The 13,218-nt window shown below is 38.2% G+C and overlaps 1 protein-coding gene across 4 annotated transcripts; it reads right to left on the minus strand.

Moving 5' to 3' along the window:
• Positions 1–8,540: 8,540 nt before the first annotated feature.
• LOC147621604 (bidirectional sugar transporter SWEET6b-like) lies at positions 8,541–11,540 on the minus strand. Of its 4 annotated transcripts, none has more exons than XM_086824393.1 (6): positions 11,402–11,540; positions 11,054–11,095; positions 10,482–10,698; positions 9,413–9,574; positions 9,025–9,144; positions 8,541–8,873 (listed from the first exon to the last, which is right to left on the minus strand). In XM_086824393.1, exons 1-6 carry the CDS (start codon positions 11,413–11,415, stop codon positions 8,703–8,705), a joined length of 726 nt encoding a protein of 241 aa, XP_086680519.1. In that variant the 5' UTR covers positions 11,416–11,540; the 3' UTR covers positions 8,541–8,702. The 4 variants fall into 4 exon arrangements, with proteins under 4 accessions (XP_086680519.1, XP_086680521.1, XP_086680520.1 ...); XM_086824395.1 differs by having other exon boundaries at positions 11,054–11,090; positions 11,402–11,506; XM_086824394.1 differs by having other exon boundaries at positions 11,323–11,434.
• Between the last annotated feature and the right edge of the window lie 1,678 nt (positions 11,541–13,218).

Here is a 13,218-nt window from a genome sequence, read left to right on the forward strand (position 1 = left end):
CAAGCACCAAGAGCATGGTCTGACAAGATTTCTGAATATCTTATCACTATTAGCTTTCATGTAGCCAATGCAAATTTCTCGCTGTATGTGAGACACAATGATAGAGGGGTTATGCTTGTTGTCATCTATGTAGATGACCTGATCATTACGGGGGGGACCATGATGCAGAGATCTTTGATGTAAAGATCCTGCTTAGACAGAAGTTTGAGATGAAGGATCTAGGGGAGCTCAAATATTTCTTGGGTATTGAGGTAATTAGGTCATCACATGGTATTGGATTACTGCAGAGACAGTATGGCTTGGACATGTTGTCCAAGTATGGTATCACAGGCTGTAAGCCTATCTCAGTGCCATTGGATCAAAATGGCAAGTTGAGTGCAGATTCAGGAGAGATTTTGGAGGATCCTACTATGTATAGGCGCATAGTAGGAAGCTTGATCTACATGATGATCACCAGGCCAGATTTGAGCTATGCTGTTGGGTTGGTGAGTCAGTTTATGCAGGTTCCTCGGAAGCCACATTTGGATGCATTGAGACGCATACTAAGGTATGTGAGGTCTACTTTGCATTGTGGACTATTTTATGAAACTGGGACAGAGATATGTGTACATGGGTACACAGATGCTGATTGGGCTGGTAGTATCTCAGATAGAAGATCTACTAGTGGCTTCATGTTTTCTTTGGGGAGTGCTGCTGTGACTTGGAGCAGCAAGAAAGCAGCCTACGGTTGCTCTATCTAGTATACAGAGGCTGAGTACAGAGGTGGTGCTATGGCAGCATGTGAGGTAGCTTGGTTGAGAAAGCTACAGATTTGGGTCTATCAGTGGATAGACAAGTTGTAATTTTCTGTGACAACATTAGTAGTATACAGTTGGCCAAGAACCCAATTTTTCATGCTCGCACAAAGCATATAGAGGTCCACTATCATTTTGTCAGAGAGAAGGTTTTGGCAGGAGACGTTGACCTTGTTTATGTCAGCACCACACAAGATCAGGTCGCTGACATCTTCACCAAAGCATTGGGTACAGAGAAGCTCCGCAGATTCAGGGCTTCGCTTGGTGTACATGAGATGGGGTTGAGCTCGAGGGGAAGTGTTGAGATATCGAGCTCATCTACTAGTGAGGCGGTGGACACTGATGACTCGCCTGGGGGGGGATAGGCCCCACACTTACACCACTGGCATGGTTGGTGAGATCATGGATGATATGCGGCCAGTGGGATGATAGGTTGTGTGACAGCCATTCTAGAGAGACTGGCATAGTTATAGTGCCAGCTCATTTAGTTGGGTTCACACTATAGAGAACCCTAGTATGTATTTGGTTGAGTACCTTTTCATATTGTGTGTACTCTTATCTTTGTATATGGTGTGTTGAGTGTTGTGTGAAGAAGAAGAAGATTTTTAGCCTCTCACCTTGTGTGTTCTCTTTTAGGGTTCTGAGAGTGTGTGTGCTTGTAAGAGCTTAAGATCTCTTCTCCCCTGCATCTTTTCACCAATGATATTTTGAGGAAACATGGCAATGATCCAGGTGTATGTAGGTCTATGAGGGTTAGGTACCTTGTTGAGATAGGTTGATATATGATGGATATATAGGTACCTTGTTGAGACAAGTTGATATATGATGGATATATAGCAGCGTGGCATCTTTATACTTATACAGAAGTTGGAGCCTAGTTGTTTTAAGTCGGCACTTGGAAATAAAAAAAAAGATGCCATAAATGAGGAGACAGAAGCATTGGATGCAAATGTAGCATGGGAGTTAGTGCCTTTACTTAAGAAAAAGAAGGAAATTGGGTGTATAAGGTTAAGCATAATGTAGATGGTTCAGTGAGAGCACTATAAGGCAAGATTGGTTTGCCAAGGGCTATGTGTAGACTTATGGCATTGACTATTAGGAGGAATTCATCCTAGTTGTGGGGCGAGAATGAAAACCGTGAGAGCTATCATTGCTATGGCTGTAGGCAAAGGGCTGATCTTTACATCATCATATGAATGTAAAGAATGCCTTCTTGCATGGTCATTTGCAAAAATAAGTATACATGATGCATCCACCAAGTTATGAGAGTGATGCACACATAGATTTTACGTGGGTGACGTTTACCAGCCAATGGTCGTAGCACCACTACTGTAAAACGTGTACCTAAGGGTAATACTTTAGTAGAGATGACTTTGATTGACTTGTCCAAGAGGAAATGAAGGCTACCAAAGCTTTGGACAATGTGCACATGTACCCAAGGAGAGACCTACATCGGTGTTCCATTTTTTGCCGTCAAGGACATACCACCGGCAAATGTCCAATTTTAAGAGCTTGTACAATGGTAATTATAGCTTTTGTGGGCACTATAGTCACAAAGCTTGAGATTTCTAAACATGCCTACATGCTATTGTGCCAACACAACGAGACCACATCTAGCCCTATCAGCACCATAAAACAACATTAACCCTTGGTCCTACAAATTAAGAATGGGTTGTGCAGTCCATGAAATGACTCCTATCAAAGGGCATGAACAATGCACCCAATGTGCCATTACCTCCACTAGTCTTAGGACCGCAACCACCTCCACCAAGGGTGACACCTCTTAATCGAGTAAGCTTCAAGGAGCCTACTAATTATCAAGAGTATGAGGTGGATGTCAAACCCATTCCACACCTCTTTGAGCATGTGACGGAGCTTCATCTTGACTATTATGTAGGGGAAAGGAGAGAGAGGGAGGAATCAAGCCAGTTTACCAACTTGCTGCTATGGGAAGGGGCCATGACATTAATGCAATGGGAAGGACAATGCCTCTTTAGTGTTACCACTATCAAGGTCCCCACCTAGTTTTGGAATACCCTATAAAGTTTCCACAACTTAACCAAGATGTGCCCTCAAACATGCCACTAGTTGCTTGTAATTGTTGTGGAATAGATCATTGGATTAAGGACTGCCCCAACAAGATTGTGGTGACAAGTCCACAGATGGGACCCATCATCATGCCCATAAACATGATTGGGGTAAGCAATCAAACCCAAAGGAAGATCTTGAAGAATGCTATCACTCGGCTACAAAATAAGAATCAACATGTTCTCAAACAATGATTTGTGGCCTTAGAGAGTCTAAGAAGAAGAAGGGCCATAGGAGAAAAAGTTGATCAAGAATGAGAAAACAAAGGAAACCAAAAAGATAAATCTGGGAATGGCTCAAGAGCTAGTCTTCATTAGGGTCCTAGATGAGGACTCGGATACCTTGGACACAAGGTTCGATTCTAAACTTGGCAAGGAAATACCACCCAAAACTAAGAGCACGCGAAAGGAGACCCCATGGGAGCATGTAATACCTGAAAGTAAATCACATAAGGAAACTTGGCTCCCATCTTGACCCTCAAAAAGAGATTAAGAAATTCCAATAATTTAGTGATTTAGTTACAAAAAAACAAGATGAGCTTGAAGTAAAGCCCAAGCAAGTGAGAGTCACAAATATTATACACCCTAGTACCTTAATGTATACTATTGAGATTCACAAACCTCTAGATGTGCTGAGTGTTATCATGGAAGAGATTGAGGCCTCCACCACTCATAATTTGATCCCTGATTGGTTCAAGGGATAACTACCAAATGGAAACCTTGATCCCATCTTGGATATGGATTTTCCAGTCTCACCTACACCTTTTTTTTGGAAAGGAGGTCATGAGTTTGCCATTGAACATCCCCAAATTGTTGGATTTTATGGCCTCACAAACAAGTATAACTATAGCTGCCCATTGAGTTGAGATCTTGAATTTTTTGAATTGATGAGAGATCTCCTTAATGGAGAAATCAATGTAGAATTACCACCATTTTCTTACATGCATATACAATTGAGACACCTCAAGTTGTGCTCGAATCAACAGTCCTAGTGGAAGCAGAAAATGCCAAATCTGTGGTGGTTAAAATTCCACTTAATAAATTGGGACAATACTTTGAAGGTTATGAGTCTAACACATTACTACCAGCCACTGCCAAGGGCATCATAGTAATGAGAGTCCTAGATGGTAGTTCGGGAGTCAGCATAATCACCAAGAATTCTGGGATAAGATGGCCAAGCCACGTCTAGAAGTCTCAGACATCTTTGTCAAGATGGTTGATGAAAACTGTTACCAAACCTATGGGGATACTACGAGATTTAAAAATCAAGGTTATTAAACATCTGGTTAAACATACCTTCATTGTTATAGACTTTTCCAAACCTATGGGGATGCTGGGATAAGATGGCCAAGCCACATCTAGAAGTTTTAGACATCATTGTCACAAGATGGCTCATGAAAATTGTTACCAAACCTATGGAAATTCTACGAGATTTAAAAATAAAGGTTCTTAAACATCCAATTAAACATACCTTCATTGTTATGGACTTTTCCAAACACTACAAGATTTAAAAATCAAGGTTCTTAAACATTCAGTTAAACATACCTTCATTGTTATGGAATTTTTCAAACACTATGTAGCCAATCATCATAGAAGGCTACAAGAGAGGACAACTACTACCCAATGGTATAATATGTCAGTGCATTCAATGCCACATCACAAGTTATTAACAACTAAGGAGAGGAATTACAAAAATTATGTATTACAACCCTCCTCCCACTAAGTTGATAGCCAAAATCAATGTCGAAGCAGCGGATGAACTAATTCCCAATCATTCGATGAGGAAGAAGAAGAACAAAGAGTTGGACCAGAAAGAGAGGAAAGTAGAAGCTGCAACTAAGGCAGCTGAAGAAAATCAGGAGCCAACACCTAGCTTGCGTCCTACCCTAGAACACTATAAATCTTTTACAATTGAAGACTGCAAGTTAGTGTATAATGCCACACAAAAACAAAAAAGTGACGTAGGAGTTTATAATGGTCTAACACTGAGGTAAAGGAAGTAGACTTGGCTGAACTTGGGGAAGACCCCAAGCCCGTGTTTATAGCAAAAGACCTCACTCCAAATTAGAAAGCTGAATGCATTGATCTCATGAAGGAATATAAGGATTGCTTTACATGGACTTACCATGATATGAAGGGAGTACCTATTGAGGTTGTGCAACATACAATCCCCATGGTACCAAATGCTAAACCTATCCATCAACAACTTATCTAATGAATCCAAAGTATGCTAACATTATTAAAGAAGAGATAGAGAAGCTCATTGAATGTGGATTCATCTATGAGATTCAACATTCATACTGGGTGTCACCCATTATGGTTTCGCCTAAAAAGAATGGGAAATTATTAGTATATGTCGATCTTAAAAAGGTTAATACAGTAACAAGTTGAGATCATTACCCCTTACCATATTCAAAACACGTACTTGAATGAGTAGCTAGCAAGGAAGAATACAACTTATTAGGTGGGTATTCAAGATATAACCAAATTTCCATTGATCTGGAGAATCAAGTGAAAATTGTTTTTGTTTTACAGAACACAAAGTTTATGCTTATAGAGTTATGCCATTTGGCTTGACAAATGTACTAGCCACATTCCAATGGCTTATGAACACTACCTTTAAAGATTTTCTAAGGACGTTTCTTGAAGCTTTCTTATCATGGAAAGAGAATTTATCCTACTTACAAAAGGTATTTGAACGATGTAGGCCTTATTACCTACATTTGAAGCTTTCTTATCATGGAAAGAGAATTTATCCTACTTACAATGATGTAGGCCTTAATAACTTTCTCTAAACCCATTCAAATGCCAATGGGTTAACCATAGAGTAATCTTAGGACACATAGTGTCCAAAAAGGGGATTTCCACATATGAGAGTAAAATTAAAATTATCTTAGAATTACCCCCACCAAGGAAGTGTAAGGGAGTCCAAAGGCTTATGGGACATGTAGGCTAGTAGATATGATTCATCCTCTTCTATACCAAGAGGTAACATCCCTTGTACAAGCTTCTCATTATTTTTGAATGGACGAAAGAATGCCAACAAGCTATGACACGTTAAAGCAAGCTTTGGATATAGTGCTCCCATACTATGAGTGCCAAACTGGGATGTTATCTTCCATGTGCATATTGATGCTTCTAACTTTGCAATTGGATGCGTCCAAGCCCAACCAAGTGAACATTAATTGGACTAACTTATAATTTTTACCAATCATCGACAATTATGTGAATTGGGATGAATTATACCACCATAGAGCATGAAGGTTTAGGAATGGTATATGCCATGAAGAAATCTTGACATTGCCTTGCGAATAAATTTATTTTCTATGTTGATCATCAAGAATTTCTCTACCTTGTTAATAAACTTACTTCATAAGAAGAATCACTAGGTGGTTTTTGATTCTTCTTGAATTTGATTTCATAATGGTTGTAAGGCCTGTCAAGAAACACATCATGGCTGATCATCTATCTCATGTATCTAATGGTGAAGATCCAACTGGAATAGATGTCAAGATGATTATCTACTTGATGCTACACTATTTAAAGTTGAGGCTATACTAGAGTGGAGTGAGAAAATCATTAACTTTCTAGCTAATAATTTTCTAAAGGTAAAGAAGCTAAGGAAAGATATAGCAAGGAAGTTTCTTAAAGAAGTAGAACTTACCAATTGATTTCTAGAACTCTTTATAGAAGAGGTAAGGATGACATATTCAGACGTTGTGCCCCTAGGGAGGATGAATACTTATATATCATCAAACAAGCACACCAAGGCGTAGCCGGTGGACACTTTGCAAGAGATGTTACGATAAGAAAAATACTCCAATCAAAGTATTGGTGGCCCACACTCTTTAAAGATTGTGCGTTATTTGTTAGAGGATGTGACGAGTGTAACGATGTGCTTAACCATAAAAGAAAGACATGATGTTCTTATACCTTATTAAAGTTCTAGAACCCTTTATGAAATGGGCATTGATTTTGTAGGACCCATAAGTCTAGCTACACCTATCACCCAAGTAAGGTACATTTTAATAGCATCTCCAAATGGGCTATAGCAAGAGCTTCTAGAAAAGTGAATGTTATGAGAACAACTAAGTTTCTTTATGGGGATATTATGACCTGCTTTAGTTGTCCTTTCAAGCCAGTGAGAGACCAAGGGAAACATTTTATAAATAATGTAATCCAATGTCTCACCACAACGTTCATGATTGGGAATTCAAGCTTACAACAACTCTATGTACTAACCCCACAAGAAAATGGTCAATCTGAGAGCACTAACAATTCCTCATTTCCATATTAACAAAACCATATTTCACATTGTGGGTCCACACCATACTAACCCCATAAGAAAATGGTCAATCTGAGAGCACTAACAATTCCTCATTTCCATATTAACAAAACCTATTCAGGCTTGATGCAATGATTGGGAATTCAAGCTTACAACAACTCTATGTGCTTACCTAACCTCTTACAAAGTTGCAATTACTTACACACCATTTAAGATCGTAAACGGGTTGAGGCAGTAATGCCATGGGAATTCACGATACCCAGCTTAAGGGTAGCAATGGCTGAGAAACTTGAGGGTAACATGTTGGCTTATCGACTATTCATTCTTGAACAATTAAAGGAAGAAAGACAAATTGATGGTAGCATCTATTAATCCCAAAATGAGTTAACATTCCCCTCTTTGTGATGTTGATTGTTTCCTTATGATCATTTCCACATCACCAAGCAAAGACAGGCATAGTAAAATGATGTATCATAAAGCTATGAAGCAATATTGATGTCCATATCTATAACTTGGATGGGTGCATGTAATGGTTCAATGGGATACTTATGGTGATTCCCACTCCAAAAGTGTGTCTTTTATCTTTTAAAACCATCTTTTTTTATTCAAACCCCACACTAACCACATCCCTTAAACCCCATGGCCCATACTAAGCTAAAAGGAATTCCCTATGATGTACTTCTTGCATGTATATAAGAGTATCAATTGTATAAGATTGTTTAAGTTGTAGGCCACTTATGGGAGCCCGGATAGCCACTTATGAGCCATGGGCACCCAGACGACCACTTATGAGCCATGGACACTTGGATGGCCATACTTAAGTGTGTGTACAAGAATTATGGCCATACTTAAGTGTGTGTACAAGAATTATGGCCATTTATACAAGCCATTTGCTCTCATATTCTATCATTGTACAATTGAGTCTCACTCTTCCTAATCCTTTTCCTAATCCCCTTATTAATCATATGCTAGTGAGCTTGTTTGAGGAGTGCGCAAGGTGAAAGAAGGAATGAGGACCCATAGTTTAATGTGGTGGTGTGATAACACTTGTAGGAGAGAAGTGACATAACCTCATAGAGCAAAGCTCGAGCTCAATCCATCAATGAAAAGATCCCCATGATAGTATTTGAAGTAGCGATAGAAATACTCCCCTATTCTCTGCTCCTACACAAGGTGAAGGGTCAATGTCTATGACTATGAGGATAACACCCTTAGTAGTAATGGTGTTTGAAAAATATCCAAACCAGTATCACATTTTTTAAAGAGTTTAATTATATATTATTCTATACTAGGTGCTGCGGTTCAAACCAAAGACCAGCGGGGTTCAAACCAAAGACCTGCAGGTCGATAAGCCCATCCAAAAAACAATATCCCTTCATGGAATTGCAAATGTCTTTTTGTTTCATAAGCTACAAAATACATGGTATATTGTGTAAATTTGAAATGATAAAATTCATTTTTTTCTAACTAATGTTATTGAAAGTGGGTGGTTTAAATCTCCACCCATAAGGTTAATGCACAAAATTTTAGTTCAAATCAAAGTTGAAGCAGCCTACGAGCATCCTTGGGCCCCTCATTTAATTTAACTATGGGTTGTGCTACCCTGTATGGATCACTACTATAGTTGGATTTAGATCTCATGTGCACCAAGATCCCAAAGATGATTAACTGAATAGCTCCTATGCCAATCCCAAAGCCATTGGGTATCTACAAAATTGGAATTGGTTAGCATAAAATCAAATCAAATATAATTAATTAGGATCAATTAGAGTCACAACAACTAGGGTTAATTATTTCATGATTGTTTATTCGTATGTAATTTAATTTTTACAAGATTCAATCAAAAGTCTTGAATTACCGTTATATACAAGTCCAAGTTCACCAATCCATAAGCAGTCCATACAACACCCTTCAAAAAGGCACCGACTGAGGAGTATGGAAGTAGGTACTTAGTTTCCTTTGTTTCAAGCACCTTACGCTGCATCCAATCAATCTTGAATTATTCCATCAATAGATATGAATCACGTCTTGATGGAATCACTAGAAAACTAGCAATAGCATAATTAACCCTAGGATTTTAGTCCTTTTAATAACCATAGTTGGCCAACTAACATGATCATCCAAATATTATAATCAAGTATTGGTTTGTGATCTCCTATGTACATTAGCTCTTGAAATAAATTGATAATTGACAAGGTTAGAAAAGTAATAAATGTAGTTATTTTATTGATTATTGATTCTCTTACCAGTTGGGAGAGGAGTGTCAAGTGCATTAAGCTGCTTATCACAGCGCATAGTATTCCCACTATCATGATCTTGAGATCACGAGAATGTTCGAGAAGCAACAACAACACCACCATGAGCACAAAGAGAAAGAGAACCACACACAACTCCCATAACACTTTCCCCTGCACCCATCATATAGCAATTTTTTTTTTGAAAATCAAATATCCTCTATATTGCCCTATTGAGATGCCATCATTATGCTAATACTAGTTATTATTATTTCTTTAATGGAAATCATCATGGATACTTTGAGTAATGATAGTTAATCTTATTAATGCCCACTTTGAATGCTATTAGTGACTCACACATCCAACCATTACATCCCATGATCCTTGAAGGAAAAAGCTTTTCTACTCTAAAATTCCAAATGTTTGATGTTGGGCAATCCACCAAATGTTGTATATACGCACTAGTTCTTATCATTAATTGTGGATAGATATAATGGATAAGGAGTCACTGATCTTGTAATCTCTCTCTCTCACACACATACGTAATCTCTCTCTCACACACACATACATATTCTCACACAGAGATGCGGACTCTCTCTCTCTTTCTCTCTCTCACACACACACACCCCTACCTCTCTCGCTCTCTCTCTCTCTCTCTCACACACACACACACACACACACACACACTTGGGTAATTACCGAACGACCAATGAGTGGAGGGGTGGGGCGATTTTGTATAATTAATGCAAGGTTACCTTATAACCCCTTGCATTTTGATAGTAAGGAGGTTATTTTATGACCTTGTAGGGGTGATGATTGTTTTTGGGCATTTTGACTACTAATGACTTCGAGTGACCATCGAAAACTAAGGTAAGATGGGCACTTTTTTTTTTCGGAACCCGTGTCAATCCTTGAAGCGATGCAAAGCTTTTCAATGATAATGATAATAAGTAGCGAGAATTGGATTCATGCCCATTAATTAATTAATTAAGTAAGTAACGAAGTAATGAACTAACAAACTAACTACAGTGCGCCTATGTCAAAATGTTTTTGCAACTTGATATTATAAACGCGGTAGTACCCTTTGCTGCTTTGAGGCGTAGTAGAGGTACGGCAGGATGTACATGAGGGCGAAGAAGGATCCTAAGGCGTTGGTGAGCACCACCCAGAAGTTGTGAGGATGGATGATGGGCAAGCCGTAGAACGCCCACAGCATGCAGTTGAAGAGCTTGAACACAAACAGATCGCCCGACAACCCCCCCGCTGACTTTCTCTTTATAATCTGGCACACCGTTGGCCTGCATGCACAGCCGCCCCCATGTTGCAATTAAGAGTAGATTACTTACTCATCGTATAATCATTTTAATCGCACTTGATTACGACTAATTAACTGTCATTATCATTCCATCCGGCTTAATATGAAAACCTTAGCTTCAATCCTCAATCCTCGATCCTTCCATCCTAATTATATATCAGATGTTAAACATGTTTTCATCAAGAGCATATTTTCCTTAATCCTCCACCTTTATATCTCATTCGTTGATTCATTAATGCTTTCCTTTGTATAATTATGTTAATCCCATGCATATACATCACTAGTAATTAGGACTCCAGCTTGGCTTTATGCACCCCATGAACCTGCTGAATACTTACGCCGATGATAAGAAGAAAACACAAGATGCCACGTTGCCTGCTCTGTCAGCCAGTCAATGGAAAGCAATCAGAGAGAAAGCTCAGCTTAACATTTTATTTATATTCATGTAAGTCAATATATTTACACTTATAGGTGGCATTTTATCATAATTAACACATCTCAATTAAAGCTAATTAGACAGATCTTCATCAATTATATTCTGTAATCACCCACTAATTAGTGATCACGATTTCATCATAAGCAGCTCATGTGCTAACTAACAGCTTGCCTATAACTCCAAGTGCAGTGCGCGCGACCTCTCTTGAAATTGGCATCCTTGAAGAGCAGAGGTGGGTGCGATTATAAACCTTAGAAACGGCATACGAACAAAGAGGCCCAGGTCTACATTAAATACTTTTTGGCAAAAGGCCAACTGTGTGAAGAAAAAGGATAATTCCGAACGGCCGAAATGCAAAGTAATCGCCAAAGCTGCAAGCTAGGAATAAAGGTTTGATCGAATGGGTACCTTGGATATCAGAGTGTATTTAATATATTATCATGGGTTATGCATACAGCTATTATGATTATAATTGTGATTATTATTGTAATTTCGACATTAAGCTCAAATTTAGAAGGTGCCAACTGCCGGTAGGATTCCACATTAATTGAAACGAGGGATTAAAACCATATGCTTGATTTGCGGTTAATCTGGAGTTACTTATAGGCATTAACTCGATCAAGCTATCACGACCTAATTGATCGATTCTTGTGGAAACTCGGAGAAACCTTTCTTTTTGGATCTATTTTCTTAATCATTAATTGGCCTCTTTGATTGGCTGGCGCTGTGAATTAGCATGAGGTTTCCTCTTAGGTTAGGGAAGTCATAATCAAGGTGACTATGTTCTGGAATTTAAAGAAATGAGAATGCGTGTATCATTTAATTAATTAAGGAATTTGAAGAGTCACGATTATATTCCTCTATGGAATTTTGTGCTTGATAATCTATGGACCTGAATTAAAGGTGATAAGTAAAGGCTGATCATGGTAAGGAATTAATGATAGTGTTTGACGATCTCAAAAGCTGAAATAATAGAGATTTAAGTATATTCGTCCTCCCCAGTGGCGGTTGTCGAATAATTAATTAATTATTCACTCTCACAAGTTAGTCCTTTTTCGAGCTTTTAAAATATCGGAGTTGTCTAAATCTCCATCGCTTGCACGCTCATTTCTTTAGTTGTCTTTTTAATCATAAACCCAGGCATATTAATGTATTAACGAAAGAAGGATAATTAAAAAGAATGATCAGCGCTTAAAGTCCTTGTGCTGTAAATTGTTGTTTATGATGTCTTGGTTTATAATAATTTTAAGCAGAATTTGTCTCGGATAGTAATGGATTGGACGTCTGCTTGGGGCTTGATTAGCTTTTAAGACGTTCCTATAAAACAATATGTTCCCTATTAAGTACTTTAATATCATATATATACTTGATATATTATATATATGAGATAAAATCTCTCTAGGTTCATGCAGGACTTAACAAATTACACGAGCCGAGCCTCTGCATATGATGATTTTGGGGGGGTTACTCACTGTAGTTTTTTAATTTACTGAGGGTGTAATTTTTTTTAAATATTTAATGATTTTTAGAGGTATTATGACTAAAACCTCCAAAAAGCACCAATTTTTAATTGTTTCTTTTAAAAAAAAGTCAAGATTGAACATGCAATTAGTTATTACAATACCTATAACTGGTTTTTTTTGAGAGCACTGGTCCGGTGCTAGAGAGAGAAAAAAAAATTGGACCCTTAAAATTAAAGGCAATGTTTAGACTTAATAGAGATTTAGTCATTTATTTAGATTTAATAGAGATTTAAACTTGAAAATTATTAGAAATTATACAAATGCAAGGATTTATAACTAAAATATACAAATTTCAACCCGGATTTTATTTTATTTTTTTGACGGGGGGGTATCTTGAGCAGCAGTGCCCGGGTGACTGCTCCTCCACCACCACCACCACTGAGATTATTTAATGGTTACGTCAATTACTTAATCTCACGATCTGTCCGCATCATCCGTTCAACCTTTCCGCATCAATATGCAGTGGAGCAGCTCTAGTAGACAAGTACGAATAAGTAGTGGAATTGGCGTCGTGTAATTCTCCCACTGCGCATATTTCTTTCTG

Source organism: Cibotium barometz, chromosome 30 (genome assembly GCF_041138505.1).
Source record: "Cibotium barometz isolate CiBa-2024 chromosome 30, ASM4113850v1, whole genome shotgun sequence".
In the NCBI taxonomy this organism is placed as follows: domain Eukaryota; kingdom Viridiplantae; phylum Streptophyta; class Polypodiopsida; order Cyatheales; family Cibotiaceae; genus Cibotium; species Cibotium barometz.